The 19,032-nt window shown below is 42.9% G+C and overlaps 1 protein-coding gene across 2 annotated transcripts in view; it reads left to right on the forward strand.

The window, feature by feature from the left end:
• PLCB2 (phospholipase C beta 2) overlaps positions 1 to 19,032 on the forward strand; it is a 203,852-nt gene that overhangs the window by 175,767 nt on the left and 9,053 nt on the right. The window contains exons 18-29 of one of the 2 annotated variants that reach the window (XM_075330434.1): positions 1,996 to 2,120; positions 2,232 to 2,386; positions 4,237 to 4,401; positions 4,543 to 4,642; positions 8,145 to 8,249; positions 8,463 to 8,551; positions 10,524 to 10,608; positions 11,806 to 11,844; positions 13,502 to 13,700; positions 15,831 to 15,996; positions 16,164 to 16,240; positions 18,616 to 18,711. In XM_075330434.1, the coding sequence (XP_075186549.1) occupies positions 1,996 to 2,120; positions 2,232 to 2,386; positions 4,237 to 4,401; positions 4,543 to 4,642; positions 8,145 to 8,249; positions 8,463 to 8,551; positions 10,524 to 10,608; positions 11,806 to 11,844; positions 13,502 to 13,700; positions 15,831 to 15,996; positions 16,164 to 16,240; positions 18,616 to 18,711 (1,401 nt within the window). The remainder of the gene's footprint in view (positions 1 to 1,995; positions 2,121 to 2,231; positions 2,387 to 4,236; positions 4,402 to 4,542; positions 4,643 to 8,144; positions 8,250 to 8,462; positions 8,552 to 10,523; positions 10,609 to 11,805; positions 11,845 to 13,501; positions 13,701 to 15,830; positions 15,997 to 16,163; positions 16,241 to 18,615; positions 18,712 to 19,032) is intronic. The other variant, XM_075330435.1, reaches the window with a different exon arrangement.

Below are 19,032 nucleotides of genomic sequence, written 5' to 3' on the forward strand. Positions count from 1 at the left end.
AGTAGTGTGACTGGTCTGGGCGATGTTGTGCGGCACGGGCAGCGATTTGCCCGTGTCACACAACAGATGGGGGCGGGTACCCACACTAGCGATATCGGTACCGATATCGCAGCGTGTAAAGCGGCCTTTACACAGCTAAATTTGTTAAGTCATATGTGCAAAATAATGGCTGGAGTTCTACTAGTTCTACTTCAGTTGTGCATAGTAAGTACTTCCCATCATTGGTCTAGTGGTAGGCTTGTCATTTTGGATACAAGAGGTTGACACTTCCCATCATTGGTCTAGTGGTAGGCTTGTCATTTTGGATACAAGAGGTTGACACTTCCCATCATTGGTCTAGTGGTAGGCTTGTCATTTTGGATACAAGAGGTTGACACTTCCTATCATTGGTCTAGTGGTAGGCTTGTCATTTGAGATACGAGAGGTTGACACTTCCCTTCATTGGTCTAGTGGTAGGCTTGTCATTTTGGATACAAGAGGTTTACACTTCCCATCATTGGTCTAGTGGTAGGCTTGTCATTTGAGATACGAGAGGTTGACACTTCCCTTCATTGGTCTAGTGGTAGGCTTGTCATTTTGGATACAAGAGGTTGACACTTCCCATCATTGGTCTAGTGGTAGGCTTGTCATTTGAGATACGAGAGGTTGACACTTCCCTTCATTGGTCTAGTGGTAGGCTTGTCATTTTGGATACAAGAGGTTGACACTTCCCATCATTGGTCTAGTGGTAGGCTTGTCATTTTGGATACAAGAGGTTGACACTTCCCATCATTGGTCTAGTGGTAGGCTTGTCATTTGAGATACGAGAGGTTGACACTTCCCTTCATTGGTCTAGTTGTAGGCTTGTCATTTTGGATACAAGAGGTTTACACTTCCCATCATTGGTCTAGTGGTAGGCTTGTCATTTTGGATACAAGAGGTTGACACTTCCCATCATTGGTCTAGTGGTAGGCTTGTCATTTTGGATACAAGAGGTTGACACTTCCCATCATTGGTCTAGTGGTAGGCTTGTCATTTGAGATACGAGAGGTTGACACTTCCCATCATTGGTCTAGTGGTAGGCTTGTCATTTGAGATACGAGAGGTTGACACTTCCCTTCATTGGTCTAGTGGTAGGCTTGTCATTTTGGATACAAGAGGTTTACACTTCCCATCATTGGTCTAGTGGTAGGCTTGTCATTTGAGATACGAGAGGTTGACACTTCCCTTCATTGGTCTAGTGGTAGGCTTGTCATTTTGGATACAAGAGGTTGACACTTCCCATCATTGGTCTAGTGGTAGGCTTGTCATTTGAGATACGAGAGGTTGACACTTCCCTTCATTGGTCTAGTGGTAGGCTTGTCATTTTGGATACAAGAGGTTGACACTTCCCATCATTGGTCTAGTGGTAGGCTTGTCATTTGAGATACGAGAGGTTGACACTTCCCGTCATTGGTCTAGTTGTAGGCTTGTCATTTTGGATACAAGAGGTTTACACTTCCCATTATTGGTCTAGTGGTAGGCTTGTCATTTTGGATACAAGAGGTTGACACTTCCCATCATTGGTCTAGTGGTAGGCTTGTCATTTTGGATACAAGAGGTTGACACTTCCCATCATTGGTCTAGTGGTAGGCTTGTCATTTGAGATACGAGAGGTTGACACTTCCCATCATTGGTCTAGTGGTAGGCTTGTCATTTGAGATACGAGAGGTTGACGCTTCCCATCATTGGTCTAGTGGTAGGCTTGTCATTTTGGATACAAGAGGTTGACACTTCCCATCATTGGTCTAGTGGTAGGCTTGTCATTTTGGATACAAGAGGTTGACACTTCCCATCATTGGTCTAGTGGTAGGCTTGTCATTTGAGATACGAGAGGTTGACACTTCCCATCATTGGTCTAGTGGTAGGCTTGTCATTTGAGATACGAGAGGTTGTGACTTCCCGTTTAATTGTGCATAGTGCACTAATAATAAAGTTACAGAACGCGGAGCTTGATTTCCTATACACATCATTCAGATACAATAAGAGGCAAATGAGTCGGATTTATCCAAAGGGAACCAGGATGGATTCCTCCAACTACATGCCACAGATGTTCTGGAATGCCGGATGTCAGATGGTGGCGCTCAACTTCCAAACTATGGGTTAGTTTTCGTTTTTGACGATCATGTAATTAGTCACTGGTACTAATTATTACTTTGCATGTTGCATTTTATATGCTGCAATTTCTTATTACTATACAATGTTGTTCTTAGACCTGGCGATGCAGCAGAACATGGCTGTCTTTGAATTCAATGGTAGCAGTGGGTACATACTAAAGCATGAATTTATGAGGCGCGCAGACAAGCAGTTCGACCCCTTTACAGTCGATCGTATTGATGTGGTTGTGGCCAACACACTTGCAATTACAGTAAGTTACTATTATTTTTACTTTTTTGATGGTTGATTTCCAATGCTTATCTTAGTTAATGGGAATATGTCACCATTATCAAAAAATGACCTGCTGTATAAATCGGGTTTGTAGGCTGAAATTGCAATATTTTTTTTATTCTTAAAAAAAAAAAATCTAAAAATCTTGCAGTTTTCACAGCTTAAAAAAAGTACCGTATTTTACGGTTTATAAGACGCACCGGATTATAAGACGCACCCCAAATTTAGAGGAACAAATGGTAAAAAAAAGGAGTCCATATTACAATCCGGTGGTGTCTTATCAGGAGCAGACAGCAGCGGTGTTGGAGCGGGGTCACAGGAGGTCGGGGTGGTGGTGGAGTAGGGCGATGCTGCAGGCCGAGGACGCCATGCTGTGCTGGGGCTGCAGGCTCCATCCTGAAAATGTCGGTGGTACGGACTTCAAATAATGGAGCCCAGAGTCGGAGCGTGTGCAGATGGAGCTCTCGGCTCAAGATCTCATCTGTGCAAACGCCTCCTCTGGCCCATTGCTCTCCCAGCAGCGGACATAAGGAAAATGGCGCCCAGAGGTGGTACGTGCGCAGATGAGATCTTGAGCCGAGAGCTCTATCTGCGCATGCGACAACACAGCACAGCGCTTTTGGCCTGCAGCCCCAGCACAACACAGCTCCAGCATATCGCCCGCAGCTCCAGCACAGCAAAGCGCCCTCGGCCTGCAGTCTCAGCACAGCACAGCTCCAGCACAGCAAAGCGCCCTCGGCCTGCAGTCTCAGCACAGCACAGCTCCAGCACAGCAAAGCGCCCTCTGCCTGCACTCTCAGCACAGCGCTGCACAGCTCCAGCACAGCACCCACAGCTCCAGCATAGCACAGTGCCCACGGCATTGCTTCTGCGACCTCTCTCCATCATCCCTAGTAAGCAACATTTGGATTATAAGACGCACTTCTCATTTCCCTCCCAAATTTTTGAGAAAAAGTGTGTCTGATAATTCGAAAAACACGGAAAATAAGAAAGGTTTCAATATAAATCTCTTTAACCCCTTATCAACAGTCCAATTTTGGATACGCATGAATGATGCAGGCTCAGGAGCTGAGCCTACATAATTCCTAGCAGACTCTGGCTGTGTTAAACAGCCAGCATCTGCCTCTAAAAGCAGAGAGCTCATTGTTGTCGACTCCTTAAATTCTGCAGTCTATCACATTTAAGTTACACAGTCAGGGAGGGGGAGGGGTACTTTTTGTGCACACTTTGGCCCTTCCCATTACAAGATCGGGGCCAGTGAGTTGTCATGCCGCCAGAGACCAACTTTCGGTCATGCGCACTACATGGGTAGGGTAGTCAGGACTCGTGCACCCGACTTCATAGTGCGCACTGAGCCGAAATCCAGGACTCGGATGCGATGGCAGCAGCGAGGTGAGCGCGATCATCCTCTGACGCTGCACATTCATTAGCATGTTACTACGCCCACAGAGGTGTGCTTACATTGCTTACATGCTAAGGGGGCCAACTAGCCAAGGGAAGTAACGCCCTTGGGACTAGTCCCGTCGCTCATTAGCATATAATAAAAGATCTTTAGAAATACTTTTTCTAAAGATCCCTTTATCTATGCTAGTGTATACAGGTATTAGCAATATACACAGAACTGCTCGTGGGTCTGGTTAAGGTTACCCTTAATTTCATTCTCCGTCATAAATCGCTGTTCCAGAGATGTCGACGCTGGTTCTTCTGAAGCTCACGACATGGGCTGCAGCCACTTTAAAGTATCGTTTGGATTTCTGAATATACGACTATTTCTGACTTCATTATCTACATAAACACCAGAACAGAGGTGATAATGTATTCTCTCCTTAGATAATCTCAGGTCAATTCCTCAGTGATAAGAGCGTGAAAACTTATGTAGAAGTTGAGCTCTTTGGACTACCTGGAGATCCCAAGCGCAAGTACAAAACCAAATTAACCTCTACTGCAAACTCAATCAACCCTGTGTGGAAAGAAGAGCCATATATGTTTGAAAAGGTAAAAGCGATCATTCACCCACAATGCTGAGCCCGGATGATTCTGCTGAAAGCCGAAATCTGCAACAGTATTTTTATAGTACGCCTAAACACCCATAGGATTCATGGAATAAATTGAAAAACACATTTGTTTTTTTCCTAGATCTTGATGCCAGAGATGGCATCTCTACGAGTCGCAGCATTTGAAGAAGGAGGGAAATTTATTGGTCATCGGATCATTCCTATTGATGTGATTAGATCAGGTACGAGTAGCATTTTTTGGGTACTTTCCATAAGAAGAAGCTTGACCACTTCGACCCCTATCAGAACCTCTCACCCAGTTAAATCATATTGCCTGCTTTGTACTGAAGAGCAGCAAACATCCTGAAACATGTTTCCACAAATGGTGCTTTTATTTGGCTTCTTATCCTAAAGGCCGCTTTACACGCAACGACATCGCTAATGAAATGTCGTTGTGGTCACGGAATTCGTGACACACATCCGGCTTGTTAGCTACGTCGTTGCGTGTGACACGTACGAGCGACCACTAATGATCAGAAATACTCACTTCATTGTTGATCGTTGACACGTCGTTCTAATTCCAAATATCGTTGCTGCTTTTGGACGCAGGTTGTTCATTGTTCCTGAGGCAGCACACATCGCTACGTGGGACACCGCAGGAACAATGAACAGCACCGTACCTGCGTCCTCCGGCAACGAGGTGGGCGTGTCTGTCATGCAGCTGCTCTCCACCCCTCCGCTTCTATTGGACGCCTGCCATGTGACGTCGGTGTGACGCCGCACGAACCGTCCCCTTAGAAAAGAGGCTGTTCATCAGCCACACCGACGTCGCAGGGAAGGTAAATCCGTGTGATGGGGCCTAGCGATATTGTGCGCCACGGGCAGCGTTTTGCCCGTGACGCACAAACGACGGGGGCGGGTGCGATCGGCAGGGACATCGCTAGTGATGTTGCTGCGTGTAAAGTAGCCTTAAGTCATGTGACAAGTCAATGTTGACTTTTAGGATTGCTACTTCCAATAAGTGGCTGTATAGTTCCTATCCAAATTCTCTCTGAAAAGGCTATTTGCATATTTAAATTCTCAGAGGAGCATTGCTTGGCCTATAAGTCTCCTTACGCTGATTTGGAACTTTGCATAAGGAGAAACGTGACCCCTTAGACTCCGTGTCAGAGGCCTTTCTTCCAGTTAAATCAGATCTCCTTCTTTGCACTGAAGAGGGGCAAACATCCTGAAACACGTGTCTATGGAGTTTCTTGTTTGGCTTCCAATCCTAAGTCATGTGGCAAAACAATGTTGACATTTAGGATGGCTACTTCCAATAATTGTGTAGTCCAACCTTTTGGTACTATTAACTAATCATTGAAAATAAAGGGACCACTGCACCATCTACTGCCACAGCCCCTCTAATCAGAAAGCTCTAACTGCATCTGTACTGCGTCTAGTAATGAAGTGATTGGGACTGAGCAATTTTGATACAGGATATATATGAAGGTGACAGGGTATCTGACAAAAGAAGAAAATTCCAGAATGGTCCTCTAGGTGCAGCATTTTTTTTTTTAGTTAGTATAAGCCACAACTGTCAGGCCCGCACTGAACAGAAGCACATGTTTCAGGTTTTTTGTGCCTCTTCAGTGCAAAGCGGGAAATCTGAGTTAACTCTGAGTTGCCTCTGACAAGGGGTCTATGGAATAAAGCTTCTCCTTGTAGAAAGTACCACATCAGCGTAAGGAGACTTATAGGCCAAGCAATGCTCTTCTGAGAATTTATATATGTAAATAGCCTCTTCACAGAGGAAGAAGGTAGGAACTCCAGTGCCAATTATTGGAAGTAGCCATCCTAAATGTCCACATTGTTTTGCAACATGACGTAGGATTATAAGCCACACAAGAAACTCCATTTATAGACAGATGTTTCATGGTGTTTGCCCCTCTTCAGTGCAAAGAAGGAGATCTCATTTAACTGGGAGAAAGGCCTCTGACAAGGAGTCTAAGGAGTCAAGCTTCTCTTTGTGTAAAGTTTCAAATCAGCATAAGGAGACTTACAGGCCAAACAATGTTCTTCTGAGAATTTAAATATGCAAATAGCCTTTTCAGAGAGAATTAGGATAAGAACTATAGAGACACTTATCGGAAGTAGCAATCCTAAAAGTAAACAATGAGTTGCCACATGACATAGGATAAGAGGCCAAACAAGAAGCACCATTTCTTGACCCATGTTTCAGGATGTTTGCCGCTCTTCAGTGAAAAGCAGGCGATATGATTTGACTGGGTTAGAGGCTTCTGACAGGGAGTCTAAGGGGTCAAGCTTCTCCTTGTGCAAAGTTCCAAATGAACATAAGGATGTATGTAGGAATAAAATAAAAAACAGGGTGCGCTCCTGTATGAACCTGCTAAAAGCGGTGAGCATAAATTAAGTGCGAGGCAGCGCCCTGTTATACACCATTTTCCCTGTTAGTTCCGAATGAACATAAGGAGACTTATAGACCAAGCAATGCTCCTCTGGGAATTTAAATATGCAAATAACCTCTTCAGAAATAATTAGAGTAGGAACTATAGTGCGACTTATTGGAAGAAGCAATTCTAAAAGTCAACATTGACCTGCCACATGACTTAAGGGTGCTTTACACGCTGCAACATCGCTAGCGATAGCTAGTGATGTCAAGCGCGATAGCACCCGCCCCCGTCATTCGTGCGAGATTTGGTGATCGCTGCCGTAGCGATCATTATCGCTACGGCAGCGTCACACGCACATACCTTTTCAGCGACGTCGACCGCCGAACAATCCCTCTCAAGGGGAGATGCATTCGGCGTCATAGCGACATCACTGCGGCGTCACTAAGCGGCTGGCCAATAGCAGAGGAGGGGCGGAGATGAGCGGTACATAATATCCCGCCCACCTCCTGTCTTCCTCATTGCCGGTGGACGCAGGTAAGGAGATGTTCGTCGTTCCTGCGGCGTCGCACATAGTGATGTGTGACGCCGCAGGAACGACGAACAACCAGTGGCATGCCCCACCAATGATGATATGAAAAGGAGCGACGTGTCAATGATCAACGATTTTTGACGTTTTTGCGATCGTTGATGGTCGCTCCTTGGTGTCACACGCTGCAATGTCGCTAACGGCGCCGAATGTGCGTCACTAACGACGTGACCCCGATGATATATCGTTAATGATGTCGCAGCGTGTAAAGCACTCTTTAGGATAAGAATTCAAACAAGAAGCACCATTTGTAGACACTTGTTTGGGGATGTTTGCCTCTCTTCAGTACAAAGCAGGGGATGTGATTTAACTGGGTAAAAAGCCTCTGACAGGGGGTCTAAGCTTTTCCTTATGGAACGTTTCAAATCAAGGTATAGGCGAAGCAATGCTTTTCTGAGAATTTGAATATGCAAATATCCTCTTCAGAGAGAACGAGGATAGGAACTATAGAGCGACGTATTGGAAGTAACAATCCTAAAACATTGACTTGCCACATGACTTAGGATAAGAAGTCAAACAAGAAGCATTATTTTTAGACACGTGTTTCAGGATGTTTGCCCCTCTTCAGTATAAAAGCAGGAGATATGATTTGACTGTTCCAAGTTAGCGTAAGAAGACTTATAGGCCATGCAATGCTCCTCTGGTTGCAGTGTTTCAGTGTTTTTTACCCTCATCAGAAAACCTAACACATTGTGCATTTTGATTCCGTATTATACAGTCAACATATTTTCATAATGCAAGATGTCACTTTGATTGTGTCCCCAGGCTACCATCATATATGCCTTCGGAGTGAAAGTAACATGCCACTCACAATGCCATCTCTGTTTGTCTATGTGGAGGTAAAAGACTACGTCCCGGATACATGGGCAGGTATATTTGACATGTTACCACTGATGTCTATATCAGCAGCGTTAATAAAATTACTTTTCTTGGAAAATATAGTTACTCAAATGTAGTCAGTCTCTACCCACAAATTCAGATTGGTGACTATCTCATTTGGAGACTCTTTACCCTGGGGATTTTTTTTTCTACATTCATAAGATGAGGAAGGTTGTAAATGGTACTTTATGTCTGGTTTTACAGAACTCACTCACGCGCTGTCAAATCCCATCAAAGCTTTTAAAGCAAATGAGAAATCAATAAAAATGAACAACAAGACATCATCAGACGAGGTAGGTAAACAACATTTCATAACGTCAGCACAAAAAGTGAACTTTTCTTATTATTTATGTTTTTTTTTTTACTAGAGGTTGTACTATCTAGGATATTTATAGCATACTGGCTGTAGCACCCTGCATTGCCCGGGATAGTAACTGTCTCTCTGTCTCTCTCCCAGTCTCTGTCTGTCTGTGTCTGTCTGTCTTTGTTTGTCTCTGTGTGTCTGTCTGTCTCTGTCTGTCTGTGTGTCTGTATCTTTCTGTGTGTCCGTCTCCGTGTGTCTATCTCTTTCTGTCTGTGTGTCTGTCTCTGTGTGTCTGTCTCTCTGTCTGTCTCTCTCTGTCTCTCTGTCTCTTTCCCTGTCTGTCTCTGTCTGTCTGTGTGTCTGTCTCTATCCATGTGTGTCTCGGTCTCTATCCATGTCTGTCTGTCTGTGTCTGTCTATCTCTGTCTGTCAGTCAGTCTCTTTCCCTGTCTGTCTCTTTCCTTATCTGTCTCGTTCCAGATCTGTCTCATTCCAGGTCTTTCTCTTTCCCTGTCTGTCTCTGTCTCTTTACCAGTCTGTCTCTGTCTCTTTACCAGTCTGTCTCTGTCTCTTTCCCTGTTTTTGTCTCTTTCCTTGTCTCTGTCTCTGTCTCTCCCTGTCCCTGTCTCTTTCCCTGTCCCTGTCTCTTTCCCTGTCCCTGTCTCTTTCCCTGTCCCTGTCTCTTTCCCTGTCCCTGTCTCTTTCCCTGTCCCTTTCCCTGTCCCTGTCTCTTTCCCTGTTTTTGTCTCTTTCCTTGTCTCTGTCTCTGTCTCTCCCTGTCCCTGTCTCTTTCCCTGTCCCTGTCTCTTTCCCTGTCCCTGTCTCTTTCCCTGTCCCTGTCTCTTTCCCTGTCCCTGTCTCTTTCCCTGTCCCTTTCCCTGTCCCTGTCTCTTTCCCTGTTTTTGTCTCTTTCCTTGTCTCTGTCTCTTTCCCTGTTTTTGTCTCTTTCCCTGTCCCTGTCTCTTTCCCTGTTTTTGTCTCTTTCCCTGTCCCTGTCTCTTTCCCTGTCCCTGTCTCTTTCCCTGTCCCTGTCTCTTTCCCTGTCCCTGTCTCTTTCCCTGTTTTTGTCTCTTTCCCTGTTTTTGTCTCTTTCCCTGTCCCTTTCCCTTTCCCTGTCCGTCTCTTTCCCTGTCCCTGTCTCTTTCCTTGTTTTTGTCTCTTTCCCTGTTTTTGTCTCTTTCCTTGTCTCTGTCTCTTTCCCTGTTTTTGTCTCTTTCCCTGTCCCTTTTCCTGTCCCTTTCCCTGTCCCTGTCTCTTTCCCTGTCTGTCTCTGATGGTCTCTTTCCCTGTCTGTCTCTGATGGTCTCTTTCCCTGTCTGTGTCTGTCTCTTACCCTGTCTGTCTCTTACCCTGTCTGCCTCTTACTCTGTCTGTGCCTATGTCTGCCTGTCTCTTTCCCTGCCTCCCTCTCTCTGTCTCTTTGTCTCTCTCTCTATCCGTCTCTCCAGCGACATCATATTACCTCACACATAAGCTTCTTATACTATGCATGTCCTGTGTTCCTATAGCAACCACTCACAGCTCCTATTAATAGCCTGTAGGTCGCAGCTCCATTCACTTTAATGGAGGCAGATTTTTTTGGAGAGTAACTGTAAAGCGCGGGATTCGATTTTCCGGTCAAAACATAGTCTATGACGTTCCCCAAGTCATATGGGGTGTATGTGCACAATTTTGTGATTGTAAATGTGACGGTACAGATTCCTTTTGCGGACAAACACACATACATACACTCTGGTTTATATATTAGAATATTAGACATATCAAGTACGGGGCTAACGCGTTTCACTCCATTCACTTTCAATATTAACCCTGAATATTGCTCTGCAATTTTTAGGGCTGGAAATAAATGGAAAATGCGGCATATGCTGTTACCTCTCTCTCCGTGGGCCAAGTGGTATATAATTGTCTTGTACTAAATTTTCAAGTTAATTAATTTCTATGTATTTTATTGTATTTTATAGAAATCTGTGAGCCTTCAATGCAATGGGATGAGCGGCTCTATTAAACTGTCAAACGCGTTGCTGCAGAATTGTACTGCAAGTAAAGGTTTTCCACCTATTTCTTTGACTCATAGATACATTGATTGATTGTTAATTTCCAGTCTGGAACAAAGTACAGAATCTGTATATAAATTTAGTCTATTTAGCCAAGTGGGTGTGGACTTCAACTCTTCTCTAGGGGAGTTTTCTTGATTACCACACCCACTTGATTGAAAAGACTAGGGACTAAAATGGAGAGGGGTAGAAACAATAGAAAAAAATGAAGGATTTAGGACAACAACAACAACTTTTATGCCATATTTAAGGAAAATGACAAGTCCTCTTTAATAAATAAGTTCCTACAATGGTGTCCTTGATAAATATAACATTATGGAAAATAAATATAAAACATTATTGTAATGCAAGACACTACAATCAGTATAAATAGAAGGGTAGTCAGACAAGCCACAATCATATGCCAGGAGGTAACGTATAAGATTCAGGGAGCAGACAGAGACGTGGTCAGGAAAGGGTCCGAGGTCAGAAGCCGGGAGGAAATGTATAAGGTTCAGGGAGCAGACAGAGATGTGGTCAGGAAAAGGTCCGAGGTAAGAAGCCAGGAGGAAATGTATAAGGTACAGGGAGCAGACAGAGATGTGGTCAGGAAAAGGTCCGAGGTCAGAAGCTGGGAGGTAGTATATAAGATTCAGGGAGCAGGCAGAGATGTGGTCAAGAAAAGGTCCGAGGTCAGAAGCCAGGAGGTAACATATAGGGTTCAGGGAGCAGACAGAGACGTGGTCAGGAAGTGGTCCGAGGTCAGAAGCCAAGATCAGAACACTTACACCAGACAGGAGCCAAGAGCACACTGAGCAAACAATAAGTACAACTGGCGAAATTCAGACAGAGCAAGCCCAGTAAAGAAACAGAGCAATCACCAGGAACGAGGCGTATCTGTGAATGCACCTCCCAAAACCAGCGTGGACCCTAGTGCTGAAAGACATCCTGTCAGCAAGTGCACAAGACACATAGCAGAACATTTTCAAATGCAAAATGCTCGACACAGCTGAGCCATGATAAAAGTACTCAAAATGCTCCGCACAGCGGAACCGTGACAGTTATGGTTTTGAAGAGTGAATGATAAAAAAAGGGAAAAAATGCATCGTATTAATGCCTCAAAAAGTCCATTTCTAAATTTGTTCACACGACTTTATTTTTAATATTATTGCATATATGTGGTTAATATTCTGTTCACTTTTCATTTCAGCGAGCAGTGGAAAAGTGGATTCTACAAACGAAGCAGCAGGTAAAAAAAAATCTAGCAAATTAATTCTTCACCACTTAAAAGGAATCTGTCATCAGGGTTTTGTTATGTAATCGGAGAGCAGCATGATGTAGGGCCAGAGCGCCTGATTTCAGGGATGTGTCACTTACTGGGCTGGCTGTTTCATAAGCAGAAGATTATCACTGCCCAACAAGCTGTCTTGTGCCTCCTTGTCCAAACACAACCCCACCACTGATTAGTAGCTTTCAGAATTGCATTTTTTTTATAATTTAACACATTTGGGATCTTTTCCCATTTTCCTACAACTCGTGTTGCAAAAAATAAGCTCTTCCATGGCTATATTGATGGATAATGGAAAAAAAAATTTGGTTCTTGGAAGAAGGGAAGTAAAAAGCAAAAGCTCAAAAATGTAAAGTTTCCAGGTCTTAACCCCTTCACCTCCTTTGATGTAAATTTTATGTCATGGTTGGATAGGGGGCAAAGATCCATGACATAAACTTACATCATGGCGATCGTACGGGCACAAGAGTTGCGAGTCTGGCGTAAGTTTTAGCCGATCTCTGGCTATCACAGCCAGGGACAGTTCCCGCGCTGCTGGCTGTTTAATCCTCCCTCAACCTCGACCCCTCATTCGGAACCCCAATGAAGTGATCTTGGCAACCCGAAGTCGTGATGACGACCTCTGTATCAGCGAGCTATGACAAGCCTGTTAGACCATGCCAGAAGCATGGTCTAAAAGGCTTTTGTCAGTAACATAATGACAGATGTCAGTTACGTTATCAGCATTCGAAACGCGACTTTTGAGCATTGATCTTATGGAATTTTAAAGAAATTTTACAATAAAGACAAAGTTTTATTTTATACTGACATGGATGCTGGATTTTTTCCTTTATTTCCTTTACGCTGAATTGGATTTGCCTACCTCCTTGCACTGTCTACCTCATATCTCCATGTGGTGAGCTGGAATCTCCCTTTTTCCCTATGTTATCAGCGAGCTATGACAAGCCTGTTAGACCATTCCAGAAGCATGGTCTAAAAGGCTTTTGTCAGTAACATACTGACAGGTGTAATGTATTGAAATGTGTGTTTATGGCACTTCATTATACCAGTAATCAAATTAATAAAAGTCTTATATAGGGAAAAAAACAAGACACAAAATATTTAAAAAAAAAATAATGTAAAAAAACCTTAAAATAATATTACACAATAAATACGTACCAGTATATTTATGGAAAAACAAAAATATCTAAAAAAAAATTCATACATTGCCATGTCCGAAACAACCTGATTTAAAAAAAAAACAAAACAGTCACACTAATTAATCCCTTCAGTGAACACTGTAAAAAATATACATAAAAAAACTTTGTTAAATCTGTCTTTTCATAATACAGCTGACAAAAAAAGTGGAATAAACTACGATCAAAAAGTCATATGTAAATAAAAATTGTATCGCTGAATTACTCATCAACATTTTTTGAATTTTGATCAACTTTTTTATCCTTAAAATATAATGGGAATGGAGATCAAAATTAGATTTTACAAAACACACAAATGGCTGAAAATACATGTTTGGGTCCATCTATAATGTATGTAATTTGGTTGTAGAAATGTGTAGTATATGGAGTAGTTGCCATGTAAAAATCAAACTCAATGTATAATGTCCATGCCTATATCCTAGAACCAGAAACCACCAATCAGGACGACTTACAAAAACATAAAGGTTTTGTGAAACTTCAGAAGAAGCAGGAGAAAGAACTGAAAGAACTGGAGCGCAAAGGAATGAAGCGTAGAGAAGAAATTCTTCAAAAATATACCAGTGCCTTCAGTGACCTGCACACACAGACCAACAAGAAGAAGAACGGCAAGAAGGCCAGCAAGTACGTGTGGGCAAGTGGTCTAACAGCATGGAGGACGTTTTCTGTTGGCAGTTTCAGTGGATGACGATGTTCAGTAGTAGGATAGAGAGCCCATAAATAGAACAGAAAAAACTATGGCACCTCTTTTGTTCTAGGGAAAATTGATCTGTCTGCATGTTCCGGAAAACCACACTTCACTATTTGGCCAATATTTTGGTCAAGTATTAATTCACAAATAAACATATCATGTTTCGGTCTTTGTATAATCAGACCATCATCAGAAAGGGTAAAAACGTCAGCAGTGAAGCATTAAGGGGTATGGCAGATCTTTGCTTTTTTGTAGGATTGTCCATAACTTTAACTCTACATTGCTGCCATTTTAACCTTCTTTATTAACAATCTCTCTTCTGATGAAGGTCTGATTATATAAGGACTGAAACGGCATATGGTTATTTGCAGCATTCATAATAATTCTCAAAGTTTACATTTTGTACAAAAAGGAGTGCCAACTACTGTAAAGAGTTAAATCCTCCCCTGGTATAAAACTACTGGTGACCACGTTTCTTAGAAACAAGCTGTACACTTTGTAAGATAAAAGCTCTCGCAGCCTAGGATGAGTTGATTGAAAAAGCAAGTCAATTGCAAACTTGCTTATTTTTAAGCTGTCTAACTAAAGTAATTTAAATACCTGAGAATACCCTATGAAGGGGCTATTTAAGTATTGCCTGAAGAGAAAAGTCTTCCAGAGCGAGAAACCCTCTTTCAAAGCTGTAACTCTTTAAAGGGAGACCCCACCCCTATTAACTCAATTTCTGCTAAAGTATATTAACGTTTTCTGAACTGGAGAGCCCATTTCAAAGGTGTCACGCTCCTGATCTGCGGTGCGTTTCTGTACTGTGACTTCTATGGAGCCGGTATCTGCCTGTGTGCCGCACAGAACATCCTGCTGGGGTTCAATAAGGCTCCTTTCACACTGCATTTCAGTGGCTCCGTCGGGCATACGTCCGAAATCCCGCCCCTCCCCCCACAAAACGAGTTTAGGACGTATGCGCCGACAGGGCCATTGAGTATAATGGAGCAGACAGAGCAAGCATATGCTCTGTCTTGCACCATTTTCGGTTCTATATGCTTTCTGAAGGTGGATGCCCAGACGTAGCAGACTATGGTCGGGTGTCTGCCTGCAAAAAGCGTATACACCCGAAAATGGTGGAATACAGAGCATACGCTTGCTCTGTCTGCTCCATTATACTCAATGGCCCTATCGGCGCATACGTCTGAAATTAGTTTTGTGAGGGAAGGGGCGGGATTTCAGACATATGCCCCGATGGAGACCCTGAAACGCAGTGTGAAAGGAGCCTAATACTGGGACGGTCCAGTTCCCTGTGCCGGGTAGCTGGTTGTGGGAGGGGCTTGTTCACTTGCTCCGCATTCCGGGTGATTGCTATGCTTTATCTGGGAGCAGTCGCGGCTGGGTGATGCCAGTCGTATTTCTGTGTTCATTGCAGTAAGTGCCTGGCTCCTGGTTGTCTCGTGTATTGATCTTGGTACCGACCCTGCACTGTTTCCTGACTTTGCTCTGTCTGCTCCTCTGACCTTGCGCTATCGTCTGGCTGTTGACCTCTGACCTCCTCCTGACTACGTCTTTGCTTGTCCCTCTAGTCCTTTACGGTACCTTCTAGTTACCTGACCCTGGCCTGTACCTTGACCTTGCTCCTGTCTGCCCTTGTGTTTAGTCGCGCCCTCCCGGTTCTGACCTCAGCCTGCCTGACTTCCCCACTGTATACGCTTCCTCACAGCGCCATCTACTGTATGACACCATATTTCACCACCTAGTGTCAGACTCTCACCCCACAGCGTGAGCTGTATCATTACAAAAGGGTAGTCCAACATCTTACCCTTCTTTATTCTCACAATTTGTTAATGACACAATTAGAGTAAATAATGTATAAATTAATAATTCGAAAAAAGTGCACACATGATGGCTAATTATAAAAAGTCACTTGGAACTAAAGATATACTTTAAATTCAAGGCCCGATATTTATTTAACCCATGTGCTATCAATGAAGGTTTTACAGCGACGTTTGTCACTAGTGTAAGAGCAAGCGGCAGTGACGGGATTCATTTTATTTTATAACGATTGTGTATTGTAGAAGCCTGGAGGATGACTATGGCTCAGTGTGGGGTGCGGGTGAAATCCCAGGTAAACCAGACCCTAAGGTGGTGGAACTGAAGGACAAGATGGAACAGGAACTGTCGCGCCTTGGTGAGGAGCTGCACGAGAGTATCTGGAAGAAGAAAGAGCAGCACTCCACTGAAGTATGTATGACCCAAAATTAGAGCTATGCATGAGTATCAGATTTTTTTGTGTTCACTTGTCAGTATAATTTTAGGTGGTCGTCTTAAAATAGCTGATATACTTTAGTTTATCAAAATGATTGTCCATTCCCACAACTGAAGTATTGATGACGTGCATTCGTTAACAGCAAATTGCCAAAATGTTGGAGCTGGCCCAAGAAAAGCAAGCGACGGAAATGAAAGTCCTGAAGGAATCGACGGACAGGTATGAGTCCATCTGACTAGTGCTAAATTAATTCTACTTAATACCACTTGTTAAGTGGGTTGGTCACTTTATGATAAGATATGGGGTTTAGGATACATACATGACAATCCAACTCCTTCACTGCGCTGCGCTAGTTTTCTACATAAACTGTGAAGAAGAGAGGATGGCTTGAATGGTCACACCTGTTCTTTCTAAAAATCATCCATAAGCTTTTCATCAGAAAAGGGTGGTGACAAGTGCTACCAAGTGTAGCACTTGCCAAGTGTGACGCGCGTGGCATGTGTGTTCAGATCTACGGGTGTCTGACGCATGACAAAAAAACACAACAAACAAAGGATACACGATAACAATGGAGGATGCTGGAGCTAGTCAATGGGGTAGGTGGGATATTTACTAAACTCATCTGCAGCTGTCCCTACTCTCCTAGCCAGTCCCTATACAGTTTTCTCAACTGTCGCCGAGCAGGAATCTGAGGCCCTGCGAAGCCCTGTATATGCCCTGGCTAGTGAGAGGCAGATGAGGTTCACTAGACCCATCACTGAACTAATACAAACACAAGGTAAAATAGACAAACTGGGGAAAACAGCAACAAAAAGGATAACGTCCGGTTTCTGGAACACTCCTAGACAAGACCTTCAACCAAGGCGACCAGAATACAAAGGATTTGTATCTTCAGCAAGAATTGCTGGGAAAACACCACTATTTAAACCTGAAGGGGTGTGGCAACAAAGCAGCTGCAGCTGAAATGCCCTGCTGGGAGCTGCTGGACACATAAACTGCCATTAATGCCTTAGGTCCCAAAGGAAATGAAACTATGTTTAAATATAGACCATTAGAAGGTAATTAATGGCTCTAGTCCTGAACTTGGTCACTAGTCTTCAAAGATAGAGAGACAACGATGACAGAGCTAGCCTGAAGGTAAAATTCAGACATCTATATTTGTATGGGCCATGATGCCAAGGTTCTACTAATCCAAACTCGACAACTTCATATAGGTCTCTGATGCTGTTGAGTTTGAGTGAGAAGACTCCTTGCGTAGTGGTCCATAGTCAGATCATGAAATATGGACATCTGAATAAGGTTTTGGTTGGGTGATACTCTGTGTACTGTCTTTTATTGGAAACCTCCTACCCCCAATATGGAGGAAACTAGACTTTACCAAAAAGAATCATAAGACCCTGGTAGTTCACGACCACCTTATCACCTCTTTTAATTAGTAGGCACCCACAACATCATCCGTGTATCACCCCACAACATAATAACTTGTCAGGGCCTAATAGACCAGAGAGGCACTGATATAGGAGATGCACCGGTATTGGAGATTCAATGGTGAGGCCACAGGTGTTAGGAGGTGCTCTGGTATTATGGCCACAAACTACTAACTGGACCACATTTGAGGATCCTGCAAAAGTTTTTGCTCAACTTTAGTGTTCAAAAAACCATGCAGTGTCTACCAGAAAATACTTTTATTTCTGTGCTAAAGACCGACAAAACCACCTTGTAACCCAAAATAGTTACCAACTTTACTATTACTGGTACCACTAAAAAAACAACTGTTCCCATTTCTACCTGTTCTGACTACTCTCCTGCCTGCTGTTTTTGTACTTTACTGCCATCTCTGGTTTGACCTTAGCCTGAATTCCTGACTACGTTCTTGCCTGCTGATTTTGTCCCTTTTTGTACCTCCTGGTTTGGACCCTGCCTGATGACTACTCTCTCTGGATAATAATAATAATAATAATAATAATAATAATAATAATAATAATAATAATATTTATTTATTTATATAGCGCTGTTAATTCCACAGTGCTTTACATATTGCAGCCTTCCATAGGCAGCGACCTCCTGAACCGTGTAGTAATTCCAGATCCCTGTACAGGGGTTAAAGGGTTTCGGGGTTCTCTGGATCCTGCTGAGTGGGCGGCTAGCCTCTAGTCTGTCCGTGACAGCCATCCTGAGTCTGTGTTTCCGGGCAGACGTCACAACTTATCACTTTTGCTGGTCCTCTAATAAGTTCCTTCCTTTTGCATTCTCAGCAAAGACTTTAGTAGTAACAGTGAAACATATTTTCTAGGTCTAACAGCCCTTTAAGAACCATCCATTTCAATAAATGTCTCCCCCCAAAAAATCTAGAATATTATCGAGTACAGAGGAATTAATGTTGCTTGTCAGAAATGTCTCAGTTTTGGATGGAAAGCAGGCCTACAGATACGATGATGTGAGGAAAAAAGTTCCAATGATATTTATATGAGAAAATATAAATCCAGCAATGGGGAAAAACTGCCTTATGTCACAGTCCAAACCAAGGCAGGTTCCATCAAACAGGATCCAGGAAAGTGTGGGTCCAAGCATGTGAATAATGTGTCTCTCCACAGTGACACTAAACAGATGAAGAAGAAGCTGGAGACGAAGAGGATGGAGAGACTGGAAACAATGAGCAAGAATACGATGGATAAAGCTGCTCAGGAAAGGTGTGATTACCCTAAATATTTCATTATCTAAAAAAAATTATCTAATTATCTAAAAAAAAAAAATCACTAAACACAATAATCTGACAAGATAATTCAATTATAAGAAGCTCAAGAAATCCATTTAATGTTTAAAATCAGATTTGTTTTGAAAAATATCATAAAAATTATTTTTTTAATTCCACACTATAAACCCAGGACATGGAAGGTCATATATATTTATACTTGAGTAACAAAAAAAAAAAAATATCATATATATATATATATATATATATATATATATATGACAGTAGTAGTTATATCAGGTCATAAGCAAGCAACTGC

Source organism: Anomaloglossus baeobatrachus, chromosome 12 (genome assembly GCF_048569485.1).
Source record: "Anomaloglossus baeobatrachus isolate aAnoBae1 chromosome 12, aAnoBae1.hap1, whole genome shotgun sequence".
Classification (NCBI taxonomy): Eukaryota; Metazoa; Chordata; class Amphibia; order Anura; family Aromobatidae; genus Anomaloglossus; species Anomaloglossus baeobatrachus.